The sequence below is a fragment of the Coccinella septempunctata genome, chromosome 7 (genome assembly GCF_907165205.1).
Source record: "Coccinella septempunctata chromosome 7, icCocSept1.1, whole genome shotgun sequence".
NCBI lineage: Eukaryota > Metazoa > Arthropoda > Insecta > Coleoptera > Coccinellidae > Coccinella > Coccinella septempunctata.
In genome coordinates this window covers 17,008,310-17,034,750 of record NC_058195.1, presented here as the reverse complement: position 1 = coordinate 17,034,750, position 26,441 = coordinate 17,008,310, and the positions used below count along the sequence as shown (strand labels likewise).

At 34.3% G+C, this 26,441-nt stretch overlaps 1 protein-coding gene across 2 annotated transcripts in view; it reads right to left on the bottom strand.

The window, feature by feature from the left end:
- LOC123317387 (sodium-independent sulfate anion transporter-like) overlaps positions 1-26,441 on the bottom strand; it is a 48,711-nt gene that overhangs the window by 1,854 nt on the left and 20,416 nt on the right. The window contains exons 1-8 of one of the 2 annotated variants that reach the window (XM_044903897.1): positions 17,765-17,837; positions 15,642-16,060; positions 8,760-9,023; positions 7,514-7,705; positions 7,093-7,313; positions 1,532-1,706; positions 776-940; positions 269-571 (exon numbers count right to left, since the gene is read on the bottom strand). In XM_044903897.1, the coding sequence (XP_044759832.1) occupies positions 269-571; positions 776-940; positions 1,532-1,706; positions 7,093-7,313; positions 7,514-7,705; positions 8,760-9,023; positions 15,642-15,804 (1,483 nt within the window). In that variant the 5' untranslated portion in view covers positions 15,805-16,060; positions 17,765-17,837. Of the gene's footprint in view, positions 1-268; positions 572-775; positions 941-1,531; positions 1,707-7,092; positions 7,314-7,513; positions 7,706-8,759; positions 9,024-15,641; positions 16,061-17,764; positions 17,838-26,441 lie in introns of those variants that run through there. The other variant, XM_044903896.1, reaches the window with a different exon arrangement.

Sequence of the window (26,441 nt, the reverse complement as noted above, 5' to 3'; positions counted from 1 at the left end):
TCCCACATTCTGGTAGTCTATCCCCCTTTACGCCTTATACGGGTGGCGAGAAAGTCCCGTGGTATAAAATCCTCAATATCCTGAATTTGTTCGCAATATTCATGAAACACGTCGATCACGACACTGTATTCATTATTTACTTCTCTTCTATTTTGAGAAATGCAAACAAGATTCTGTATCTAATATTGTAGTATGCTATTTTTCCTTATAAAACGCAACTATCCTTACCTATATTTGCTGAATAATTGAATACACATAATTTACTTACTTTTGGTCCGCCACATAGGTTTCACCACTTGAATTTCAACCATGAAGACTACTGCAGCAACAATGATACCTGCTAGGGAAGCTTTTGGTATATAGGAGAAGCATGGCGTCAGGAATTTCAGAGAGAGCATTACGATGATTGCCGTGTAAATTCCACCGCAGGTTGTTCTAACACCTGAGGCATTATTGACTGCACCTCTCGAGAGTGCTCCAGATACTGGCATAGACTGAACAAATGAGGAGGCTATATTGCAGATGCCCAAAGCAAACATCTCTTGAGTGGCGTCAATAGCTTTTCCATCAGCTAAAAGAGATATAGTTTATATGATAAGTGTTAAGATATTCCCAAATGGTTAAAACCATTGGTGGACCTTCAATTCTAGCACGTTTCACCTCTCATATTTGCTGGTAGACTCAAAAGGAGAGGTAATACGAACGGTGAATCGAGTATTATTAATTCTGGAAATTCGAAGAGAAGGGCTTCCAGACATAATCAAACAATGCTTACCGAAGACTTTGGCTAGAGCAACATTTTCCAAGATGCATAGCAGAGGAATCACCAGAAGGCCTGTCCCTATGGTGGAAGTAACTTCCATAAAGCTACGAGTAGTGTTACCCATATTGATTTCGAATTCGGGTGGCACAATATCAGGTAGGCCCGGCTTAACGTATCCTGTGAAGAAAAAATTGAAACATTGGTCCATGTATACATATTACATGCAGAAAGTAGAGGCCATATAATAGTCTATCTGAAGTCACTCTAATATGGCTTGAAAAAGCCAGGAAGAATACCAAAAGGAACAGATGCCATCTATTTTTGGGTGCTTGATTCTGAAGTCACTCAAAACATTTTTTACATAGACTGCGAGTCTCTAGATTGGGATAAAATCAGTTTATCAAAGACAATTCCATTTTCAAACTGTATGAATGAGTCGTAGCAAAATCCTTATATTTTTGAACTAATGTTGATATTGTTGTTAACGACAAGGAATATGACGTTGATATTTGATACGAATGTGTAACTTAATATACTCCATAAGAATAGTCAGAAAATGATTGAGATTTCCATTCGAAAAAACTACCGATAACGTCATATCTTTCATACATAAAAAAATTTGAAATGCTAATCGACTTGTCCGAGCATATTTGAAATAAAAAAATCGTCTTTGAAGGTACTGCATCTATTCCAATTGAAAGACCCGCTCTGTACAAATGAACAAATAGAAAAAGAAAATTTTGCATTGATATAATTATTATAATTTACCAGTCAATCTGAACGGCTGAGATCCATGGATTTCGAACAGGTAGGCTATTGCTGCTGTGACACATACAACTATTATATTCCTTGCAGTTGAAATGAGCCATAAAGATTTGTTCAAGAAAGCTTTTACGGGTTCTTTTTCGTCATCACCTGATCCAAACCTAATATTCTTTATACTCTGAAAATAATAGATCTTTAATATTCATCGAACAATTTATAGACATCAATAAAAGTTGATGATAATTCGTTATTGAGGTGGAATTCATATTTATTCAAATAATATAATATTATACAATGATATTCAGATGCATAGGTATACCAGTAAGACTTGCTAATATGAAAATCCGCAAATGTTACGATCTGAATCGAACTACCTGAACATCATTATGGGGGGTGCCGAAAGCAAGAGCGATAAAAAATGTCACCTGGTCTAGACGGCGTTCCAGCGGAGATATTTAAAGCCCTGGATGAAGACATCGTCTTCAGTTAATAGTCACCTAACACTATTCCGCAAGATCTGGGAACAAGGAGATGTGCCACAAGACTTCAGAGACGCTTTAGTTATCAACCTCTATGAAAACAGAGGCGATTCGTCAAATTGCAACAATTACAGGGGCATATCGTTGCTTAGTTTGGCGGGTAAAATTCTCTCGAAGATTATGGCTAATCGTCTGATTTCACTCTTAGAAGAGCTATTACCTGAATCGCAGTGCGGCTTTCGACCCAATCAAGGTACAGTGGACCTAATTTTTACACTGCGACAACTGCAAGAGAAGAGCCGTGAACAATCAAGAATCTATACAGCCCATATCGATTTAAGTAAGGCCTTCGACTCGGTGAATCGGAAAGCGCAATGGAAAATCATGGGACGCCTTGTAGTACCCGAAAGATTCTTTGCACTCTGTAGAAGCCTCCAAACCAACAACACCGCTAGAATACAGCATACTGGCTCTAGGCTCTAAAACCGACCATTTCTCTGGAATGAAACAAGGCTGCGTGTTAGTGCCTTTACTGTTCAATATTTTTGCCATAGTTGTTTCGATAATTGATGCCATGAGTATGCCTGTAAAAGGCGTTGGATTAAGATTCAGATTGGATGGAGGCCTGTTTAACCAGAAGCGCCTCAGAACAAAAACCTGTACAAAGTTTATCACGGAACTTCAATATGCAGACGACTGCGCACTTATCGCTAGCAGCTCAGAGGATATACAGACAATGTTAGACACCTATGAACATATATACGAAGTTTTAGGCCTTAGAATCAATATTCAGAAAGCCTTGAAACAGATATCAGCCTGGAGGATGGAACTCCAGAACAGGTAGAGCAGTTCAAATACTTGGGAAGCTCCATAAATACTAGGGCTAACCTGGACACGGAAATACACAACCGTCAATTCGGCATCACGGGCATTCTGGAAGCTTAAGAACAGATATTTCAAAATCACAACCTCAATCTTCAGATCAAGACAGCTGTTTACAAAGCAGTGGTCCTTCCGACGCTTCTTTACGGAAGCGAAAGCTGGATGCCCTACAGGCTATACATAAGTCTTGCAGCGCGCGAGTTGTAAAACAATTGAGACTCAAGTAGCGAGGGCCTGATTATGATGGAGCCCGATGATGATAAAAAATAGTAGACATAAATAAAATCCTTGATCATTATTAATTATTAAGGCGGATTCCATATAGGAATACTACGAAGTCGGGCCGAGGAATTATTTTATTTTCAATCTCGACTTACAAGTCGGGATTATAACCTATAACTTCCGAAATCAATTTTGGGAAATTGAAGTAATATAATTCACGAGAGAACTCAGTTAATGTACAGGGTGGGTAAAATTGGTGATATCTGAACCACAACTTTTTAACCCAACGAGATAGAGGAAAATGAATGACACATAACGTTCGTCTTTTTTCGAGAAACTCATAACGTCATCAACTGCATTCCACTTTCTTCTTTTGTTTTCGAGTTAAAGGCCAAAATTGAAATTTGGGCGATTTTAACTGTGGTCATTATATCCATTTCTGTTTGTGCTAGGATGTTGAAATAAAAACAATATGGATGCACTTTTTTGATAGCAATCCAGTGGCGTAACATGTTTTTTTCCAACGGGTTTTTTTGCTGAGCTATAACATAACCCAAGTGACCAGTAACATATATGTTATGTTTTCTTGGGAGATCGAATGGGGAACTTTGTTATGTGTTATTTTTCTGTAACCATTACGTGTCTGATGCGATATTTGAGATGTACCTGTGCTGTATCGAAATTATATCCACATTTTGTAAATTTCATGTTCCCGCTCCCTGATATCCACGTAACATATTTGTAATATTGTTCTTTATTTGCCATGTATCATTTTGAGATCATGAACATAGCATGACACCATAAGCGTTTTAACTACCGTCGAGGGCGCTGTAAAACGTAAACAAATATGGAGGATTGTGAGAAATGCTATTGATACTGCTGTCGTTTCGATATATATTTATTATCATTTAGACGTTTTGTCAGTTGAATAGTGGATTACTCAAAGTTAATGTGCAGATATTGAACGTTTGTGTATCATAGTGATTTTTCAGTGAAATGGTGAATTACTGAAAAGAATTAAAGTGATATGGATATCGAACTGTAGGTCAATAAATCATTTCTCGTATTTTCATAGCAGTCCTATAACACATAATAGGCTATGTTTTTATTATATCCAGCATATAAAAATTATATTTGAATAAATAATGTCCTCTGTTTGGTGTAAATTTCGATATAAGTTATTTCCTCAGGTGTTGCATGTACCTCATACGTAGAAATAAATGAATAAATCATATACTTATATTAAAAATTTTCTTCAAAAAGATATGAAATATGCATATAGTATTCTTTTCAAGCATGAAAAATTATGGAAATTAATATAAACTATTGCAATATTGAACTCGCATTTTGATTTTTCAAATAGTGTGTATTCATCGATCATTTTTGAAAATAAAATTGATTATTGTTCTCCAAGAAAAATTAGGGCATGTCTTTCTGGTCTTTGCACTTTCCTGCATTAATGAACTGTTGATTATTCTTTTTATGGAATGCAGGAAAGTGCAAAGACCAGAAAGACATGCCCTAATTTTTCTTGGAGAACAATAATCAATTTTATTTTCAAAAATGATCGATAAATACACACTATTTGAAAAATCAAAATACGAGTTCAATATTGCAATAGTTTATATTAATTCCCATAATTTTTAATGCTTTTTTTGAAAGCATTTTCAATAACAAATGAAACATAATAAACATAGCACATGAACGTAATATATATAGATCTCCCATGAAACAAATATTTGCATGATCCATTTTTGAACTATTTATGCTCCTTTCAGAAAGGAGATGTGTTCCTTGTTTGTGGCGGACATAGGAGCATAGCTGCTACATAAGCGCTCTGTATTTGTACTCTTAGTGTGATATATCTGTTATAAAACAAGGAGCGTGGAATACATTTCTGCTTCATAACTGTTATGAGATATGGTCACCTGGGAAAGTTGTGTTTTTGTATGAAAACGGTAATTTAAAATGACTTAGAAAGAATCGCCATTTTTTCCCGTTTCAGAAATATATCATACATCGCCTTCAGTCTTTCTAAGTCATTTCAAACTACTGTTTTCATAAGAAAAAACACATCTTTGTGTTATAGCTCAGCAAATATACCTATTGTCGTTGTCTACTGAGGGAATCTCGAGAACATGAGAGCTAGAATACAACGAATGACAAATTCTCTAGCTCCTTTTCAGAGAAACAAAGAATGGAGAAAACCGTAGCCTCCTACGATTCTTCGTTTTTGAGTTATTAGCAAAAAATGAGATTTTGACGATTTCGAAAAGTTCTCATAACTTTTTTGTCTTTGAAGTTACAGATCTGAAACTTGAACCTTCTCAGGCACTCTGATACGTGGAATCTGCTGACGAAAGATTTTTTCCAATTCAAAAATAATAAATTCAGTACAATAAGTTTTTATTTAAAAAAGCGAAAGTTCGCTTAATGATTCGAAATGAAGAAATATTTTGAGCTTATCGGTGGTTTCTACGTAAAAAAGGTTCAAGTTTCAGATCAATAACTTCAAAAACAAAAAAGTTATGAGAACATTTCGAAATCGTCAAAATCTCACTTTTTGCTAGTAACTCAAAAGCCAAGAATCTTGGTTTCTGTGAAATGCGTCATCCGTTTTCTTCTAGCTCTTATAGTTCTCGAGATCCCTCAGTAGACAACAAATTTTGCCCACCCTGTACATATACAGGTTGAGTCTTTGACTCATACACATATTTCCACAGTAGATTCTTGAGGTCAAAAGAAACAATATTTTTCTTCACCACTTTTTCCGAATCGGCTCGGTTTAAACGATACAGGCTGTTGAAAAACCATAAAAAATGTTATGTTTAGTTCTATCTCACAAACAGTTTTATCAAAGGAAATGAATTTCAGGATATATTTTTTCATTTTTTTGATTAATCTTTTTCGAACACAAGATATCTCCACGTTTTTCAGTTTTCTCATTATGACCATAAGGTACCATAAAAATACCAAAAATTCAAAGAACCCAACTTTGAAACTAAGCTGGACTTTTGTAATGTGAAAATATTCTTCATATTTCCTCGAATAATGCTCCGTTTTCGAGTAATTTGATATAAAAAAATTGAAATGTACCTGTGAAATTTGAAAAATTGGGTAATTTCACCGGAAGCAACTTTTTTCAAAAGATCCACAGATGTGTAGTGTCACAGAGTTAGCTAGTTATTCTGAAGATTATTTTGTTTTTCCAGGGGGCACAGCTAATTATCAAAACTAAAAAAGGGTATATCTTTTTATCAGGGCCGAATCTGAAGAAATAGTATAAAAAACATGTTTCTTTTAACCTCGAGAATCTATTGCTTATTTTATAAATATTTCTACGAGTCGAAGACTCACCATGTATGCTGCTCTGTTGTGGGATGGTGTTGTGTGGGATTTTCCGAAATTTTCGCAAATTTTTTCTTTCTTTTCAATCGCTTATAACACCAACGTTAATTTGAAAAATCAATATCATGGTAAAACGGAGTTCTAGCACAGTTTTTGGTAGGATTGAGTAGGATTGGTTCAATAACATGAAAATCACTAACGATAAAGAACATGGTTTTTATATTCTTGGTCTATTTGCATTTTCAGAGAATTTAATCATCATACTAAGTACAAGTCACTTCTCATTATTTGTCAGAACGCCTTTGGACAACAAATTTCCTGAGGATTCTTTTCTATATTTTGTCCGATCGATGTAATCGAAAATTTGACATTGCTCAATTTTTCGCCTGTGTTGTGCTCATAACCTCGAAGAAATGACGATCGATTTGAATTCGGAGTATAGCCAAAATCCCTACCAAGATCTTGACTTATACGACGGGATTGAAAATAAAAGTATTCCTTGGCCTTTCTACGTTTCGTAGAATAAAAATATGGTGTTTAGCTAGTTCGATTCAGAACGTAACGATCGTGGATATTTTGCGTCTAACATCAAATATGATTTTGTTGCATTAACATTAACGTTGGAGTACTCACCCTTAGAAGGAGAAGAACTAATATAGTTCCTATACCGAGGGCAGCGTCATTGAACCTTGTCTCTGATATATGCTGAATGATTTGTTCCCAAATGATAACAAAGTCTCCTCCTGGATATGGCAAACCCAATATGTCCTTCATTTGTGTTGTGGCGATAATAATTGCAGCTGCCGATGTGAAACCTACAGATACTGGACCAGAAACGAAGTCTATGAGGAAGCCTGAAACAAAACGTATTCAGTATTGAAATTCCTCGGACGATCATAGTCAACAAAATGTTTTGTTCGAAGTACTTGACCGTTTTTGATAATCAATTATGTACTAATTGTACCAGGCGTTATGCCGATGTGCTAATTACGTGGAAATATCAAAGTCGATTTCAAGCGATTCAGATAATTTCTCATATTCGTATTTTTCTTACCGCATTGAAAAACTCCCATGAGGAAAACAACGCAACCATTGAGGAAACAAAAAATGGTTGCTCCTGCAGGACCTAAACCATGTATGTTCTCTCTGGTTAATAGGGCACTGATAGCAGTTGGTCCAACTGCAGAGTCCTTACAACTTCCGAATATGGTGTAGAAGAAACATCCTAAAAATGAGGAATATAACCCTGAAAAAAAAAAAAACATAATAGATTGACTCAAATCACTCGCTCAGCGCAACAGAGATGGGGGACCAATTGTACCAAGTAAGATAGAAGACAGAACACCCAGTATTGATGAATTTATCAGAGAAAATTTCCAGGAATATATTTGGAAGGCCGTATACATGGAGAGCTAGAAGTAGATAACGTATCAAAGGAACACTGTCTCACACTTTGGGCTGTAAGTGGTCATCTTTCTTGGCAACATGACCACCATGCGTTAAATCCAAGAGGGACGACATGTTCTTTGTAATATTAGGACGCTATCTAACCATCTAACCCACTTAAAGAAAACGAAGAGACCAATATACTCGCCAGAAAGAAAGTTTAAACGCCACTTACTGGCCCAAAACCTTTCTGAGCACCTATAAGAAAGAGCTTATGGAGAAGGAAGAAACCAAAATGGAAATCTCTGGAGGAATCTTCCAGGAATGCAAATCATTCTAAAAAGTTCATTTGAAATTTTGAAACGGCAAGATCCAAATACTCATTGTATTTGGATCTGAGTAAGAATAAGTTACGCTTCCGGACATGGGTGTCTTAGGAAGCTGGACTCACTAGAAACTGACGAGTGTAAATTCTGTTTAAAAGCGGAAACTCCATTGCAAGCCTGCGCAAGGAATATCTTGGACGAGAAAATAATAGGCGGATTGACGACTTAGTTTCCTTGCAGCCCTCTCAGATACTGGGGCTCATTGGATCTTTGGAGGTGGGGGGCGCCCTGTAGATGTAGCAGTTTGAGAACATCTGATGGGGGCACAATAGACCTCAAGATCGCAGTAGAATGTAGCCCTCTTACCAAATTACAAACTATAAACTAGCCCAGAATAACGTTGGCTCAGTTTGAAGACAATCAGTTCGATTTTTTGGCTCCCTATTGAAAGACTAGTACATATACACAAAAAATTGTTTCAATGATTTCATAGGTACTTGGTATTCTGTTTTCTTCTATGTCCCTCAGTATATAGTATAAATATATAAAATTCGCCATGGAAATAAATTTGCTATACGAAGATCTTACCAATTTGTGGAGGCAATCCGGCAATATTAGCGTAGGCAATAGCTTGTGGTATAACTGTGAGACCGACTGTCACGCCAGCGACCAAATCACATATGGCATAGTCTAAATTGTACGATGGAAGCCAAGAGAGAATAGGAATACGTTTGTATAAGACTTTCCGCGTGCACCCTTTTTTCACTTTATCCAATAGTCGTTCCTTCATTGTTGGTTTCGTCCTATTCCTAAGATAGTTACTGTCTGGAAGGTTGAAGAGAGCGTTGTTGTCTGAAAGTAAAATACATAACTGAATGAGGGTTGGTGCATTGATTTTAACATATTGGTCCGGCAAGCCGATTTTAAACAATTTGCATAACTTTCAAAGCAAAAGAACTAGATCAAAGTTTGAGGGTTCAAATGCCCCACTTGAATTAATCGATAACTAAATTCTCTCGATGGTTTTGGAGTAATAATTTTTTTTTCAATACTTGAAAAAATACAGATCCAATCCAATCAAAACTGAGACTTAGTTGTGGAGTTCCTTGTACCACATTGGCCATGAAGGTAACCATACAACAGTGGCGGCCACAACCGATGCGATAGAAGAACTAAATATTTGGTGGAATTGAGTTCAGCTGTCAGACGAATAGTTCATCTGACCAGTGCGAGCGAAGTAGGCGCTGAAGCCTGCAGCAACTCAAACATGGAAGCAGTATTCTAATCCCAGTCGTATTAGGACATTGTGAAATATTTCCGAGTTGGAGGGTGAAAAATATTGGGCGAGTTCTGAACAAAATCCCTGCTTCTTTTCAGAAGCAATTGCCAATTTCACCACGTTTATATGCCCGAGAAGGTCCCCAGAAATATTGTGTCCAACAAATCCTACCTAGTGTCTACTCAATATCATTCACTGATATGGTCAGCAGATCTGTGTTAATTTTGTTCAATAAGCCAGTTCCTGAAAGCTCACTCGGTTATGCTTTTGAGGTCACTTGATGTTTAGATCGGAAATGGAGACCGGTCTGTCACTAGCATTTGGTAAAGCAAATTAGTGGATGGGGTTGTTCGTTGCCTACATAAAGTCATTGATGTGAATCAGAAGAAGAAGAAGAGTGTGACTAGCTCAGTAGCATTCATTCTGTTGAATGAGAAGAGTGTCCATTAAATGCAATCTGTTTACTTCGTGCTGAAAAGTAGTTTCAGATCCACTTTGGGCATGCCACACCTGACGAAGGTATTAGCGATATCTAGTGTAACAAAATAAGTAAGAAGTTCTGTGGATGATTGTTGGGGTATTGCTTGTCAAGTATCAGGTTGTATTTCACCCGAACTTCGATGATTGAAAGATATTTGGAATGCAGTGTCTTCGAGAATCTTTTCTGAACCTTTTGCAACTTTCGTGAAAAGTTCCACACTTGTAATGAACTAATAATAGGCAGGAATAATATGGTCTCTCTAGTTTGAGTTCCTGGCTACTCAAGAATCAAAGGCAACGAATAAGCCAATACACTTGCCAGAAAAAAAGAACATACTCCACTTACTGGAAAATGTACAACCTATGACAAAAAGCTTATGGGGATGGAGGAAACCGAAAGAAAAATTCTTTGGCGAAATCTTTCGAAGATGTATCATTTCAAAAAATTTTTGAAATGCAAGGGTTCATCAGAAACTGACGAATGTAGATTTTGTGGGGGAGGAGGAGGAAACTCCAGGTGATCTCGTTGAAGAGAAAGAGTGTCCATTGCAATCCGAAAAAAGAATGCTTCGGACGAGGAAATAGTAGGAGGAGTAAGGACGTAGCTATCCTTGAAGCCCTTTCAAGAAAGGAGTTTATTAGAACTCTGGCACTGTTTGGCGAGCTGCAGTAAGAGCAACTGTGAGAACGGTTCTGATTGACTTTGAGGTGGCATTGTGCTGTAACCTCTTTTTGAACTATCAACTTATAACTATCACGTTCAAATTTCTTAACAAACTTCAAAATGTTTGAGGCCTTATTTAAGAGCTGAGTAATCGTTTTAGACTTGATTGGATCTGTATAGATATTTGCAAATATTGTAAAATAACTTTGTTGCCTGAGAACCTATAGTTGGGGAGCCCAAGAGGGAAATTCGGGATTTACTCGAGCGTGTCAGATTAATATAAGGAGAGATACCTTGGACCCTGTTGAGTACCTCTACAAAAAATTATACCTGTCTATAGGTGGAAATGTCTAGGACAGAATGTCAGAATAGTAAAAAAACGATCATTATACATACCTACTCGAGCGTGCCAGATTGAGATTTATGTGGTTAACTACATGTTGAAAAGTATATATCCTCATAATCTGTCAATAAGCGTGACGAAAATGCGTGGGAGGGCGCAAAAAAAGTCACGTATACATTCACGAGCGCGGCGACTTTTTTCTTATATTGAAGCTAATGATTCAAGATAACGAAAAAAGTATGATCTCACAGTTTCAGCAAGCCAAAACAATAAAAATTGGCTATAAAGGTCAAAAATATCCGTTTTCTCGAATTATCTCCTCTCCTGGGCTTCAAATATGTTGGCATTCAATATAAAAGTTGTTGTGCATATTTAATTATTTTTTTCAAATTTTGTCCGAAGCAATTTTTTCTACGTTCAAACGTTTTCGAGATATATGGCGATGAATATACATTAGACTGAGTTTCTACATTGATCTTGGCCTCTCGCATGTGTTAAGCTAAGCTCCTCGCCCTTATTGCCCTCTAACTCAAAAACGGTTAAGTTTGTGTAAAATTGCTTCAGACAAAAGTTGTATAGAATTTTATTGTCAAAAACTTTCATAATAAACACAGAAACGATTAGAGGTACAGGAAGGGAGATACTTAAAAAAAATGCCTTTTTATCATCTTCAAACTGTCAGATTAAGAAATCCCCCCAGATTAATAATATTTTGCATTTTCAAAGGACCGCTGTGACCTTGTGTAACGTCCGAGTTATCAGTCCCTTGAAAAGCAGCTTCCTGTGGGCCCTATCGACGTATCCTCTAAAAAACAGACACGCTCGAAAAAAATTTTTTTTACCATTTTCAACTCATCCATACGGCCAGCCCCACCACACAAACTGTCAGATTAACATGAATTTATTATCAGAGACACGTAGGACATATACAATATTCAATCTGACACGATCGAGTATGTACACCTGACGATTTTTTTTTACATCTTTGAAAACCTGCAGACAATATCCCCACCGCTGAAAGTGCATACTTCATAGAACCTTTTTTTCTTTCTACCATCTAATCTTCAAAATCCACTAGGTCTTCACGACGCTCGAGTAAATCCCAATTTAGCAACGTCGGCTCCCCAACTATTAGCATCATTTCACGAGTTCGATTGCTGGGTGACCAGGTTATGAATTTGAACAAACGCACAAAGGCTCCTAGCAATATGTCAGGTTTTTTCAAATTTACTACACAGATTTAAAAAAAATAGAACTCATGTTTCGCTACTACAAGAGCATCTATAGGTTTGTAAAAAACGAGTTGGAAGTGATTACTGCAGTACAACTCTTCAAAATCATGTAATTTAGAGTCTTTATTAGTATAATTTATTGAATAATAAATTATACTAATGATGAATATCAAGCATCGCCCAATTGTATTCGATATTAAGATGATTATTCAGTTATATTCTGCATTCTCGAATAAACTGCTTGATATTTATGGCTCGATTCTTACAACTCCTCAGAAAACACTGGAACTCATTTGAATTAATGAATGTTGAGATAAATATGGATTATTCCAAAATATGGAACGTGTTTCCTCCTTCATTACGGTTTGATCAGTTTACCAGAATTAGCGATATTGAAATTGAATCATTGTTTCATCACGTGCTGACATTTTCATGTTATTTTCCATAAAGCTTTAGTGTTCCTATTGAAAAGAATACATTACCTTTATTTTCCTACTCAATCGAAAAACGAACAGTGGTGATATTAAGATTTACATTATCATCATTGTGTACCTACTTGATTTTTTCGGTATAGTATTCAGATGAACAGTGAATTTGTAGGTATAATAGAGAATTGATTACACCTTTGCATTTCCATCCATTTCTAATATGTTAACGATATCATAAAACGAGCTTTATAGGTACTAGGTTCATACAATTGAACTCGATTCTTTATGTCATACACGTACATAATATTTTCTTATCGTCCTTACTTCGATTGAGGTAATCAATGTTCTATAGATGTTTTACAGAAAACAAAAATAAATTCCTTCAAAACTCCATAACGAAAGTAGTTAGTTGCTAGTAGGTGAAAGAAAATTTCAAAAACCTATCAACAATTTGTAGATAGGGATGATAGAAGTTGCTGAAAGTGTTTTTTTTAAAACACTCACTAGAAATTTTTATCATCGTAAATCTTCGAGAAATAATAGAATAGACATTAGATAAAATAAAGTGCTGAGAGAGTGACAATTTTTTCTCCTGAATGGAATAACTAGTTCTCTTCCTCTGAGTGCTCTTGCTTTCGTAATGAAAAGGTTATGATAATCAGGCTATTCTAACCAGATTAAGATTTGTGAATGATTGAACCCTATTTACAAGATATTACTTCATGATAGGTTTCATTTCTAAAGAATTGTAATGATGAACTGTAACATACTAACATTATATCCTATTATCCCTTAGCTATTACTGAATGGTATTCATGATGCAACATGCAGTTTCATGTCAGATAATGAAGCATGCACTCATCACAAATGATACGAAATAACGAGCTATGAAATTGATGATTGATTTGATAATCTTCTTTTGAACGATGAAAATATTATCTATATGAAATCCTGGAAATTATATATCCTCATAACTGAAATATAAATAAATTTTTTTGCAATGAATAAGTTCTCAGTCAGGGCCGAATTAAGACCACTTGGCGCCCGGGGCACAAGATATGAAATTTTTTTCATCGAAAAGTAACAGCCAGCAAAAATTATGAAGGAATACAGACAGGTAGTTGGAAAAAGGGGTGAATTGAAAACAACTTATACATATATGAACTAAGTACCGCCGAGTCAAAAATTAAGAGTAAACCAATATTAAGAATGTGTTTCACGAGACTGAATTTTTGAAAACAATCGCGACGATGTTTTTTATTCGATATAATAACGGAAAAATTAAATTTTTCCTCTTTTTTTCAGCATTCGAGATTACGGAATGTAAATACGTATTCTCAACATTTTTGCAGCTCTTCCTATTTCATCCCAATCATCAAATTTAAAATGTTTTTCATTGAATCTTGTGGTATACTATATGACTCGTTGTTCCCAAAATAATTTAATCAAACTCCCTCGTTCCGCCCTGCACTTTCCTACTGGATCATTTCAACTTGTTCGTCAGTCGTACTCACTAACGAACATCCAAAATACTCGTCTACAGACCAAGTGATCGAAGATTATAGAGTAGAGTAGAGTACTCTATAATCTTTGCAAGTGATATTTCTTTTGGACCTGCGTTTAAAACTGACAACTATCGGATCGCTCCGAACGACGCAGGTGTTCAGTTCGCAATACGTCCACACTGACAAACCGACGACGAAAGTAATGAAATTTTATGGGATTTTCATTGACGTTGCACGAACCGTTTTTCAGTGAGTACGACGCGCCTTGAAATAATGAAAAATTCAAGAATATTCAATTAAAAAAATAAATAAACTTTTTTCACATTTTTCATTATGTTTCTATTATTTGGAATCGGTTTTCTCGATTTTAGTGATTTCCGTATTAAGATATTGTTACTAACAATGAATTCGCCACCAATACCGAATTCGTCCAGGGCAATTGTTTTTTTTGCCCTTGGGTTAATCCGGCCACGTTCTCAGTACATTGTTTGAAGTAGGCAATTGAAATTATCGAGTTGCTTCATTTTCTCAAAAACCTGGTAGAAGAAAAGGTATGAATAACCGTGATTTTTTGTTCATTAGATTTTGGCTATTTTGACATAGGTCTGACCAACGAAAGAAATCCCTTACAAAGAGTTGCTACTGTTAAGTTTATGAAACCAATGCTACTTTGTAATAATGAAAGAGACTTGTGCATAAAGCTGTCTGAAAAAAAAAAAGACTTTTGTTGCTGATTTATTTTCTGTTTATCCGATTAGATTTTATTTCATGAAAGCTAGAAAATGCATATCAAATTTCGATTTTTCTCGACAAATAAAAACGAAATAAAGTTGAAGGAGGATATTTTCAGAAAAGAATATCTGGTTCCATAGAGTAAAGAATATAAAAAACTCGATGGGATTGAATGACAGCTCTATAACCGAAAGAGAGAAAAATGAATGGCACTAATGAAGTGGTAGACTAAAAGAAAAGTTTAACCACTCCACCGAATTCTCTCTTAAAAAGCGAACCCAAAAAGAACCTGTTTTTCTACATATTATATCACAGCCCCTGTAGTTTTCTATCATTATTATTTTTATTATCATTACTAAGCCTTATACTTTTATTTTCATTCTGATTGATACCTTGTTATGTTGTCATAGATAATCGGGCCTATTCTGTTTGCGTATTGCTGTTATGGTCATATTGCTATCTTCCTAATTTATAACAATATGGCTATGGTAGCAAACTGAAATAACAAGATCTTCTAAAAATTGACAGATCATATTGCTCAAAATGGTCAATTAGAATACGAGTTTTTCAAACTTTTCTGTGATAGCAATATCTTTTCTATAACCATATTACTATTTCCAAACAGAATCGACCTGATTATTATTCTCTATTAAATATATCAATCAGGCACATTAATATTTATAATATTTTTCGTTCATGATGTTCTTCCCCTATGAGTGCATATTTTCATTACTGATAAATAAAAATCTGAACAATAGAATGTATCCTTTCAAAGATCATAAAATTTCTCTGGATTACAATACTCACTTTTTTTCTGACATCCTATGCATATATTCTGGTCTTTCGTCAAATCATTGGTAGAGTCATACCCATGGTTAATTTCGCCATTGTCTGTGCCACCTATCATGTAACTTGTCAATGTTACCTGACTGCCATTGTTAGAATCGGAATTCATTTTGAATTTCGTCATCTCGAAAAGTTCTGGCCAAATCACAAAGTCACTGCAACTAGGGAAGATGGTTCATTTCAAGAGGTATCCACAACTAGATGCCTATACACCGTGACAATAGATTTTAGCGTTCAATGTCAAGTATCATGCATCAACCAAGGTCTTGTGATGTTAATGACATTTCATTCGATGAAGGAGCTTGTGGAAAAACGCCGATTTTCTTAAGATTGCCGCCCGACAGTTAGTTTTCTCTCGTGTGGTTCTGATGTGGTCTCACCTGGAACAATAATTACAGTCTTTCAAGCATTATTGTTTGAAATGGATTTTCAACATGTTTTTTCTAGAAAAGTAGAAGAGGAGCTTGATCTTATATGACATAAAAATAAATTTGAAATTATACTCATTTAAAAATTGACTTCCTACCAGACTGTAGTACATTTCAATGGCTCAATAGAAAAATCCAAAAGATGTCCTAACAATGATTTGATTTAGGGGAATTTTCATGACTGTGTATGATTTGAATTGCCGCCAAATCATATGTGACAATGTCATATGATTGTGGCATGCCATAGACAAGTTGAGTCTTTGAATTGTAAATTTATTTCAACAGCATATTCATGATTTCAAAAGAAACACTTTTTTCCTTTACCATTTCTTCAGATTAGGATTAGATGAAGAAATGTATAGCTATTTTAAGTTTTTATAATGAACTGTGCCATCTCTAGAAGAACAAAATTTTCTTCAGAATAACAAGCTGTATCCTGCATCTATGACATGGTATTTCCAACAGAGATGCATTCAGCCAAAGGACACAATTGTTTGAAATCCACAGTTTTTTTTTTAATAACGAATAATTCGAAAACGACGTTTCATATGGGAAAATGCAACTAGAATACACAGGTGGTTTTAAAGATAAAGTAAGGAATCAGATTTCGTTTTACCCATTGTGAAATGACGTAGGTACCTACACCAATTTTTTTTTGAAATTCATATTTTGCGATAGATTTCATATAATTTTACCTAGAATAAAAAAATTCAATCAAATCGGACTCAAAATAATACATTTATGAATTAATGAACTACATAGATTTATTGAGTGGATCGATTATTTTTCCGGTGAGTGTTATTTTCTAAAATAGTCAAATATTCATTCTTAAGCATTCCACTAACTTGTAAGATTTGGGTAGAATTTCATGTTCGAATAATATTCATCACATCAAAGGCTAATCCCATATTTGAGAGAAATAGTCATGGGGAGAGAAATAGGCATGTAGCAGGGGCTACAGAATACATGAGTTATTTCACAAAGCAGAATTTATTGCCTTGGTTTTAAATTCCTAAGAACTAAGACTCATGAAAAGAATGGTGAGTTAATGCAGAGTTACTAAGAACTAATACCTAAGTAAAGAACCAATCTCAGGGGCAGATTGCATGCCAACTAGATTGGTTCCTTCCTCAGAGGTATAAGTTCTTAGTAACTCTGCATAAACTTACTTTAAGTATTTATGCGGTGATCAGCGATAAAGTGAACTCTTTTTGCCAATTGATTGATTCATTTCAAAGCTCTTAGTCCTATGCAGATCTGCATAAACCAAACAAATGGATTGCCCTCATGCAATCTCTCACTTTTCTTCCGATTGGATTACTGACTTGGCTTAACGGTATGGCTTGTCCTAATTTTGTGTGTTAATAGTTCATAAACAACGCCTTTATACATATTGCGATATTGCGCAAAATATTTCTTAGATAGGCGAGGGCAGGTAGTGGTAGTTAAGTAATTTTCTTTTTATTAATTAGTGGATACCTTATATGGAGTTCACCCCGTTTGGATCCCAATTGTACAGAGATAAATAAAAGTAGTATGAAATCGATAAACCTAATTATTTAAAAAAGCGGTTCACACTATCAACCATTTCATCATCGGATTTTTCAACATTCAACTTATGTCATCTTCCAATGTTCAAATATTCAATCATCTTACCCCAAAGAAATCACTATTGAACAACCCTCTTACTTTTTCGGAATTCAAGTAGTGAGCGCTGAGGAATTTGAGGGAGAACTGATTTGTTTCATTATCAAATCTTTGGTGAGAGTTGGGCAATTAAAACTGTTGTCACGATACTAATAAACAATTTATGATAGGCATAACAGGTAGCCGTGATGTGAGAGGATATGAATGTTCAATAGGTGTCACGATCCCAGGTAATTCTGCACGCAAAGAAGAATTTCACACTTCTAATATGTTTATGTCTTGGTCTCATTCGTGAAATAAATGGTTGAATAGGAAAATTACCTGGAAACTACCAACAAAATCTGACGATTCAGGTAAATCCGTTTAAGATATCAAAAATATATACACCTATTTTGTACCTCAATAAAAATCAACAAGCCAATGTCTGTAATGCTGAAGAAAATGCTTTAACCGATATACAGGGTGATTCTTTGACTCGTACAAATATTGTAGCAGTAGATTCTTGAGGTCAACAATTACACTATTATCCTTTACCATTTTTTTACGAATCTGCTCCGTTTGAAAGATACAGGCTGTTGAAAAACCATGAAAAAATGCTATTTTTAGTTCTATCTCACAAACGGTTTCATCAAAAGTAATGAAATTTAGAATAAGGTTTTCCATTTATTTGATGAATCTTTTTGAAACACAAGATGTCACTAACGTCTTCCAGTTTTCCCATTATGACGATTACGTACCAAAAATATACCAAAAATTCAAAGAACCCAACTCTTGAAACTAAGTTGGTCGTTATCTAATGAATATTTGAACGTTTTGTGAAATAAAAGTATTCCTCATATTTTCTCGTATAATGCACCGTTTTCGAGTAATTTGATGTTCAAAAATTAAAAAGTAGGTATATGTGAAATTTGGAGAATGTGGTAGTTTGGCTGAATACGACTCTGTTTGAAGAATGCACAGGTGTGTAGTGTCACAGATTTAGCTAGTTATTCTGAAGGTAATTTGGTTTTTCAAACAAACTCAAAATGGCAATATCTTTTTATCAGCGCCGAATCCGAAAAATTGTATAGAAAAAAAGTATTTCTTTTGACCTCAAGAATCTACTATTAAAATATTTGTACAAGTCAAAGACTCACCTTGGAAATAAAAACCAATGAAAAACATCAAGTTGGTACAAAAATCGATTAGCAAACAAAGAATGTTTTCAGCCCTTATCCCTGATTGCTTCATTTTTTGGGTTGAAAATTGATAATACATATACAGGGTGAGTCTTTGACTCGTACAAATATTTTAACAGAAGCTTCTTGAGGTCAAAAGAAACACTTTTTTCCTATATAATTTTTTCCGATTTGACCCTGGTAAAACATATAGCCATTTTAAGTTTTCATAATGAGCTGTGCCACCCATGGAAGAACTAATTTACCTTCAGAATAACTATCTTAATCTGTGACACCATTGAGTATTGAATATGAGTTTAATACTCAATGGTGACACTACACATCTGTGATTTGTGGATCTTTTAAGAATAATTGCATACGGTCAAAGTACCCAGTGACTCGAATTTCACAGGTATTTTTCATTATTGACCATCAAATTACTCGAAAACGGCGAATTACACGAGGAAATATGTGGATTACCTTTATTTCACAAAACGTTCAAATATTCATTAGATGGCGTCCAACTTAGATTCGAGAGTTGGGTTCTTTGAATTACGTACGTAATGGTCATAATGAGAAAACTGGAAGACGTGGATGATATCTTGTATTCGAAAAAGATTAATCGAATAAATGGAAAACCATATTCCGAAATTCATTTCATTTGATAAAACCGTTTGTGAGATAGAAATAAAAATAATAATTTTTTTTATGGTTTTTCAACAACCTGTATCTTTTGAACCGAGCTGATTCGGAAAAAATGGTAAATGAAGAAAGTGTTTCTTGTGACCTCAAGAATCTACTGTTTAAATTGTACGAGTCAAAGACTCACCCTGTATACATGACATTTCGAATCTTGACATATTTCGTTTCTCAATATTGGATGAAACAATTACCACAAAAGAGCGATAAATAATTTGAGGTAACTTCTCTACTTCACGATTCCACTAGAAATTCACGCGTTCTGGGCGTTAGAACAATAAAGATAGTTTATACTATTTTACCAACTTCATGCTGTCACATTTCGTAAGTAATAAGTTCATGACAACTCAAAATTCGTGATGGATTCCTATCGAAAAAACAGAAAAAAATGAATATTCGTGCTACTGATAATTTTTTCTGCCACATTAGAAATTAAGCGATTGATAAGCAGTAACAATAGATCCTTACATCAGCTCTTTAAATTATATAAGTAACAATAAACAATGACCGTGAGATTTTTGTCGTCTAACTGGAATCAACATCGGGAAATTCAACAATCAGGTTAATATGGGTTATAATTATTTCTCACACGATTTTGGAAAATTCTTTTTGTATATGGTCATATCATGTGCCTTTCCAGGTCACTCTGAGGAAATTGCCCACTGTGGATGGTAATCACAGCTTTTTTCGCTAATTTCTGTGCTATTATAGTAGCATCAATCTCATTGTTGTTTTTAAGAGATCGTGCATGCCTTATCAAATGGAGTAATCAAAACATACAAGGTCAATAACAGGGTTTCAGTTCGTAAGCTCTTTCCTTATTATTATAGCATAATCTATAAAGATAAAGATTCATGTGGTTCATCGAAAATCTTTATGTGTGTCTTATCAAATAATCGATATTAAACATTAACCCGATTACATTTCGTTAAACTGTAGGGTATACTCCATTCACATTTATTTTAGCAGTCGGTTGGCCTTGAAATAATTTTCTCAAGTTTTTGTAACTAGAACGGAGTAAGGTTGGCACTCATGAAATGTCGTTAATGTTATACCGACGTTACAACAACTAATATCAATTTTTATTACGAAAATGCCGAATGTGATTGAAAAAAGAGACATGGTTTCAGGAAGTGCTATTTAGAAATCAGGTCTACTCATTCAAATAGTTATACCCTGATATTCTAAAATCCTCAATACGTCAGACCTTAGCGAACATATTCAAAGTTAGAGAATTTATATAATGTTTCATCTGAATCTAAACGACTTATATTTCAGCTGAATATTTCCACAATCAGAAAGATTGTGAATGAAGAGGATGAAAAAGAATTTCCTTCTATTGGGAGACGCAAAGAAGTGGTGGCATGTGAGATTTTTATGTTTGAGTGAATTAATGCGAAAAGTTTACTACAGGATTTTCGATGAATGTCACCGTAGAATGAGTTCCCGAAAATTGATTTTTCTACTTTTCATTTGACCTGTCCTATACATTGTAAATGTCTTAAGGTACCAATAAATACCTAATTATTATTATTATATCAATGTATTAAGATGAACAGTCACAAATACGCGCCAGTTGTCCTGTTGATTGTTTATTCATGTGAAATTTTTGTTCAAAGGTGAAGTTCATCTTGACTTGAAACTTCTTCAATTCTTTTTACTCATATTGATGCAAGATGATTTTTGTTGAAGAATTTAACATCCTTGTAATTATCTGTTCCTTCGGGAGATACCCATTCCTAACCACTGCATCATATGCATTTCATTTTCGGGTTAATATTTTTGAAATCTACAACTGATGTAACGTATTCAAACTTTAGCCAAAGAAGATAACGAACATTAACTCTCCTCAAGCTAGTGCATATTATGATATTATACCGATCTCTTGTATTTTCCATGCAAATAACTGGTTTTGGTATGCCTACAATCAGTTTGTATAAACTTCAATTATGTTCGTCACATATTTTCCGAAGAGATTCGACATTGTGATAAAATACAGATACAGATAACAGAAACTTTCACGTAGAACGGGCAAAATAGCGTTGATTTAAAACCCAAAAATGTTTTGACAAGCTTCATAACCCCACATTTTCGTACTATACAGAGTGAAATGTGTCAAATTTCCATGGCCAACCGAGTGCTAAAATAAAAATGAATGGAGTATATATAATTAGTTTATTACTTTTACTAATCAGTATCTATTATCAGATTAGGATTAGGTATATTCTAAGTCTTTTATGTTCAATTACTTATAGGTTAATAAAAAACTTTTGTTATCCTTAAGCAAGGGAAGAACCAGAGCAGGCCTCATGCATAACCTCTGCTGGAGGGGTTCCGTCTTAGTAAATCTCCCCAACGTCCATAGAAATAAACACTCTCTAACGAATGTCACAACATGTATCTACTCATTCTACTCTAAAGTTGGATTCACCATTGTCCTGAAGGGTGATGTAGAATGTGGAAATCTCAAGACAGCAAAGACATTTTTTTCTGAAATTGCTCGTAGATAACAATATATTTTATGGCTTATAATGTGAAGTTTGGCATTGGAAATTGGGATGTCTGGACATACTTTTTATAAAAAACTAACCCCAGTAGAATCGGCAATGAAAAACGAGAAAGTTAACCATTTTTGCAATTCTCATGTATTACAGAAAAAAACATCAATTAATAAACATACATAATGAATAATAATTGTCTCTAATTTTTATACACGTCGAATTATAAGCATTCAAAACCGTTTCAACATTCATACATAAAAAAAGTGACTGCAAGTTGAATTAAACAATATGTTAATAACTTGTCTCTTTTAATTGATGTTCGTTTGATAAACTGATTGTGTATTATTCATGTTTGAACTTCCTGAAATATGAAAATAAGTCGACCATTTCATCAGCTTTTGTAATATATGCCCTAAGTTGTTATTAATTTAATGCATCCAGGAAGACAGAGTCAATATTGAAATAATATAGTAAATATTTTGACGAAGGTTGGAATGCCTGGGATTTTACTTCATTCTTAATCTTTGGTCCAGCTTAATATATGGCATAAGCTGATCTATGTCAAGCTGAATTTGAGATTTGACGAGCGCTTATAGTTTGCAGAGTACCATTTGTGTAGAATGCTGGTATCATTTTCTCATTCATATCATTAACTTATTAAGATCGGCTTAATGTTTTTCAATTTTGAAGGATTATAGCTATAAGCAGAAAAAATAATTTTCGCTACAAAATGGTGGAAGCTGAATTGTTGTTTCTACATTATCCCATAAAATTAATTCTGTTTGAAATTCTTCACAAAGAATTAATTTTTAGGAGTGTGTTTATCCGATAGAACAATTATAATGAAAACATTCGGTGGTCTGTCTTTCTACTCTTTCTGCACATCTTTTAAATTTTTTTCAAGATTTACTTAGGTGACGTTAGCTACAAATCTAAATTGAATTTAAGTGTCCAAAATCTAACGAAAATAAATGTAATTATCAAAATTCACGGCGAATAGGATGGATTCAACAGCTTTTTTTTAAATTTAAATGCACAAACTTTTTAGGGTTTTCACTCCCAATCTCTGAAACAAAATCAATTAAAAATGAAATCAACGATTTGCTCCTGCGTAAATTATGAAGAGATGCAAAATCCTCCCAAAATAAATTTCAATCGATATCTTAAATGCACAACTTTTAATTTTTTGTGTTTCAACTTGTCTGTCATTAGGAAAAGTGAAAACATGATTATGAATTATGGAGAGCGTTTATATATTGTGGCGTGTGAATAATAATCCAAACTAATGCGGACATACCTACAGGGCGAGTTTTTACTGGTGCATATTTTAACAGTAGATTCTTGAGGTCAAAAGAAACCTTTTTGTTCCGAATCAGTTCGGTTCATAAGATACAGGCTGTTGAAAAACTATAAGAATGGTTTTATTGAATGAATTGAATTTCAGAACAGAGTTTTTCCTTCATTCGATTAATCTTTTTCGAATACAATATATCACCCACGCCTTTCAGTTTTCTTATTATGATCATTTTGTACTAAAAATACAAAAAATTCAAAGAACCCAACTCGTTGAACTAAGTTGGACGCTATCTAATGAATATGGTAACGTTTTGTAAAATAAAAGTATTCTTTATATTTTCTCGTTAATGCGCCGTTTTCGAGTAATTTGATGATAAAATATTGAAAAGTATCTGTGAAATTTGAAATATTGGGTACTTTGGCTGAATACAACAACCTGTTAAAAAGCTCCACAGATGTGTAATGTCACAGATTCAGCTAGTTATTCTGAAGGTAAATTTGTTTTTCCAGGGGTGGCACACTCATTATGAAAACTTAAAATGGCTACATCTTTTTAGAAAAAAAAAGGATTTTCTTTTGACCTCAAGAATCTATATTCGTACGAGTCAAAGACTCACACTGTGTAATAAATAAATGTTACGATTCAAATCGAACTATCTGACCACCATCACTCGAAGTAAGTAATCCAAAATGAAATGAAAAGAAGATCATCATTTTAATGTTAGTAATGTGTTGGTTGGTTGTCTAATTCGATTTGCAATATTTGTGGATTCTTATATCAATGGATCTTTTTACTCGTTTTAATATATTTTTTTGAGGTCTTGGAAATTGGGGCACATGCAAGTTTTTCGTACTTTAACTCCTTTTAATTCTGAATAAGTTGCTCTTCGCTCACTGATTTCTGATGAAAGATTAAGAAGGAATTTCATCTCCTCTTCAAAGGAACGCCTGATATGAGAAGTCTTAAGTTGTATTCTCTTACGTAAGAGTAGAATGGTTCATAAAATCTGCATCTCTATGTTTCATTTAATCGTTAATTGAAGCTAAAAGACTTTCTGACCTTGATACAATAATTTCTTTCAATGGTAGTGAATTTTTATTGAAATAAAGAATTGATGATGGAGTTCACGTGTTTCTTCTGAAAAACAGGGAACAACGTGGTAAATATCAGAATATTTCGGATGAATATTCGAGAAATGCGTTTGAAATATAAATGATTGGTTGGAGAGACCTAAGTAAAAGAAGTGAAACAACGCGTTTTCTCTACCATTATCAAAACTAGAATTCACTGCTGCTCGAAAACAAATATTTGTTGAAACTTTTGTCTGATCAAGACTAGAATAAACTGTTTTTTTTTGGACCAAGGTTTGAACATGGTATACCATCTAAAAGGTGTCTTTATATTTATAAAAATGGCAACTTCTGTAACTCAAAATGCCATTATATAATTTTACCCCAGCCTTGTTTTAATTTTATGCTTGTCCATTGTTTCTTGTTTTCTTGGTTTCTTTACTTTGATAACGAATCAATGATGTTGACAAGGCATAACCGCTTTATGTTGAAGCTCCTCAACAATGTTTCTTCATTGAAAAATTATCATATTCTACTAATATTAATGACATAAATCAGGGACTAAGATTTTTCAATAAAGAAATATTGAAAAAAAATAACCTACTTGGTTTCCAAGGGTTGAAGTAAGAACTAGTTACTAGTTCTACTTGAAGTTTGCTTATATCATTGAGTATTAAACCCAATACTCAATGCTTATATTGAACAATGAATTCTAGTTACAACAAGGGTATTTAGCTTTAACTTAGATGAAATAACTTTTAACTAAAAATGGGTTTTAACTGTAACAAATGGAAAGAATCATTAATATATAATTAAGAGAAGAAGGCATCATGGTTTCGAAAATAAAGTCAACTTTCTTTTCTTTTCAGCTTACTTACGACTTCTGTTGCTACCGTATGATTACTTCCACGTTAATATAGATTCTAAAATCATTGAAAACTAGACTGAAGGTGTTTGACTCATTCATACAAGGAATTGTGTTTATTAGATAAAACAAGCAAGGTAATTTGAAAACCCTTGCTTTGAAAGAAATTTGACTTTATTTCAGATCTGTGCCAAATCATTGTGCTTAGTGCTTGTGAAAGCACTTTTTAAAACCAGTGCATAGTGCTTATAGTAATTCGGACACTTTATCGAAAGACTTAGTGCTGAGTAATCTCTAAAGAGCTTCCTATCACTTTAGTACTCGCGAGTACTTCTGGGGATTACTAAGCATTAAGCCCTCCGTAAATCTTGCCGAAACACGAATAAGCTATCAACTCGTTGTTACTTTACGAATATGTAGGATATACTACAGATCATCAATAAAATTGATGGATTAGTCAATTCGATGAAGAATAATCGATCAAAATCATCAATAACGTCCGTAGAAAAAAAAGGGATAGGGAAGCGTAGGTTAGATTAGGCTTGGTTAGGTAAGAATGTGACTTCGATCTGACTCAACGTGTATACAGGGTGTCCCACTAGGAACTTTACATGCTTCTACCATATAAAGGGTTTACCATCATACCATCAGCATCACGAAATGGCCACTTAAAAATGTATCCTATCTTTCCTTGCTTCTGACAGATCAGAAGCGTAAACCCTAGTACAAAAAATTTCAAAACAATCCTATGATCCATTCTCTGTAGTAACGTATTACAAAGTAAACACCTTGTATATTCTATCATGTATTTCAATTAGTTTTTTTACAGCTCGATTTAGAGTCAAAATTTCCATTAGGATAAGCAGAGCTCCAGACAACAATGGTACAAGAGGAGGATAAAATCATTTTATCATAAGATCGCCACATCCCGTTAGGAGTTTAGCTCTGGCAATTAATTGCAAACATCTTTTTTTTTTCTGATGAACAATTCCTTTGAGTAAGGTCATCTGTCATTAATGTTTTATGATACCATTAGACAAGCGGATGGAATGACATTAATGGAATGTATACATCACGTCTTGGTACAGATTATCTCA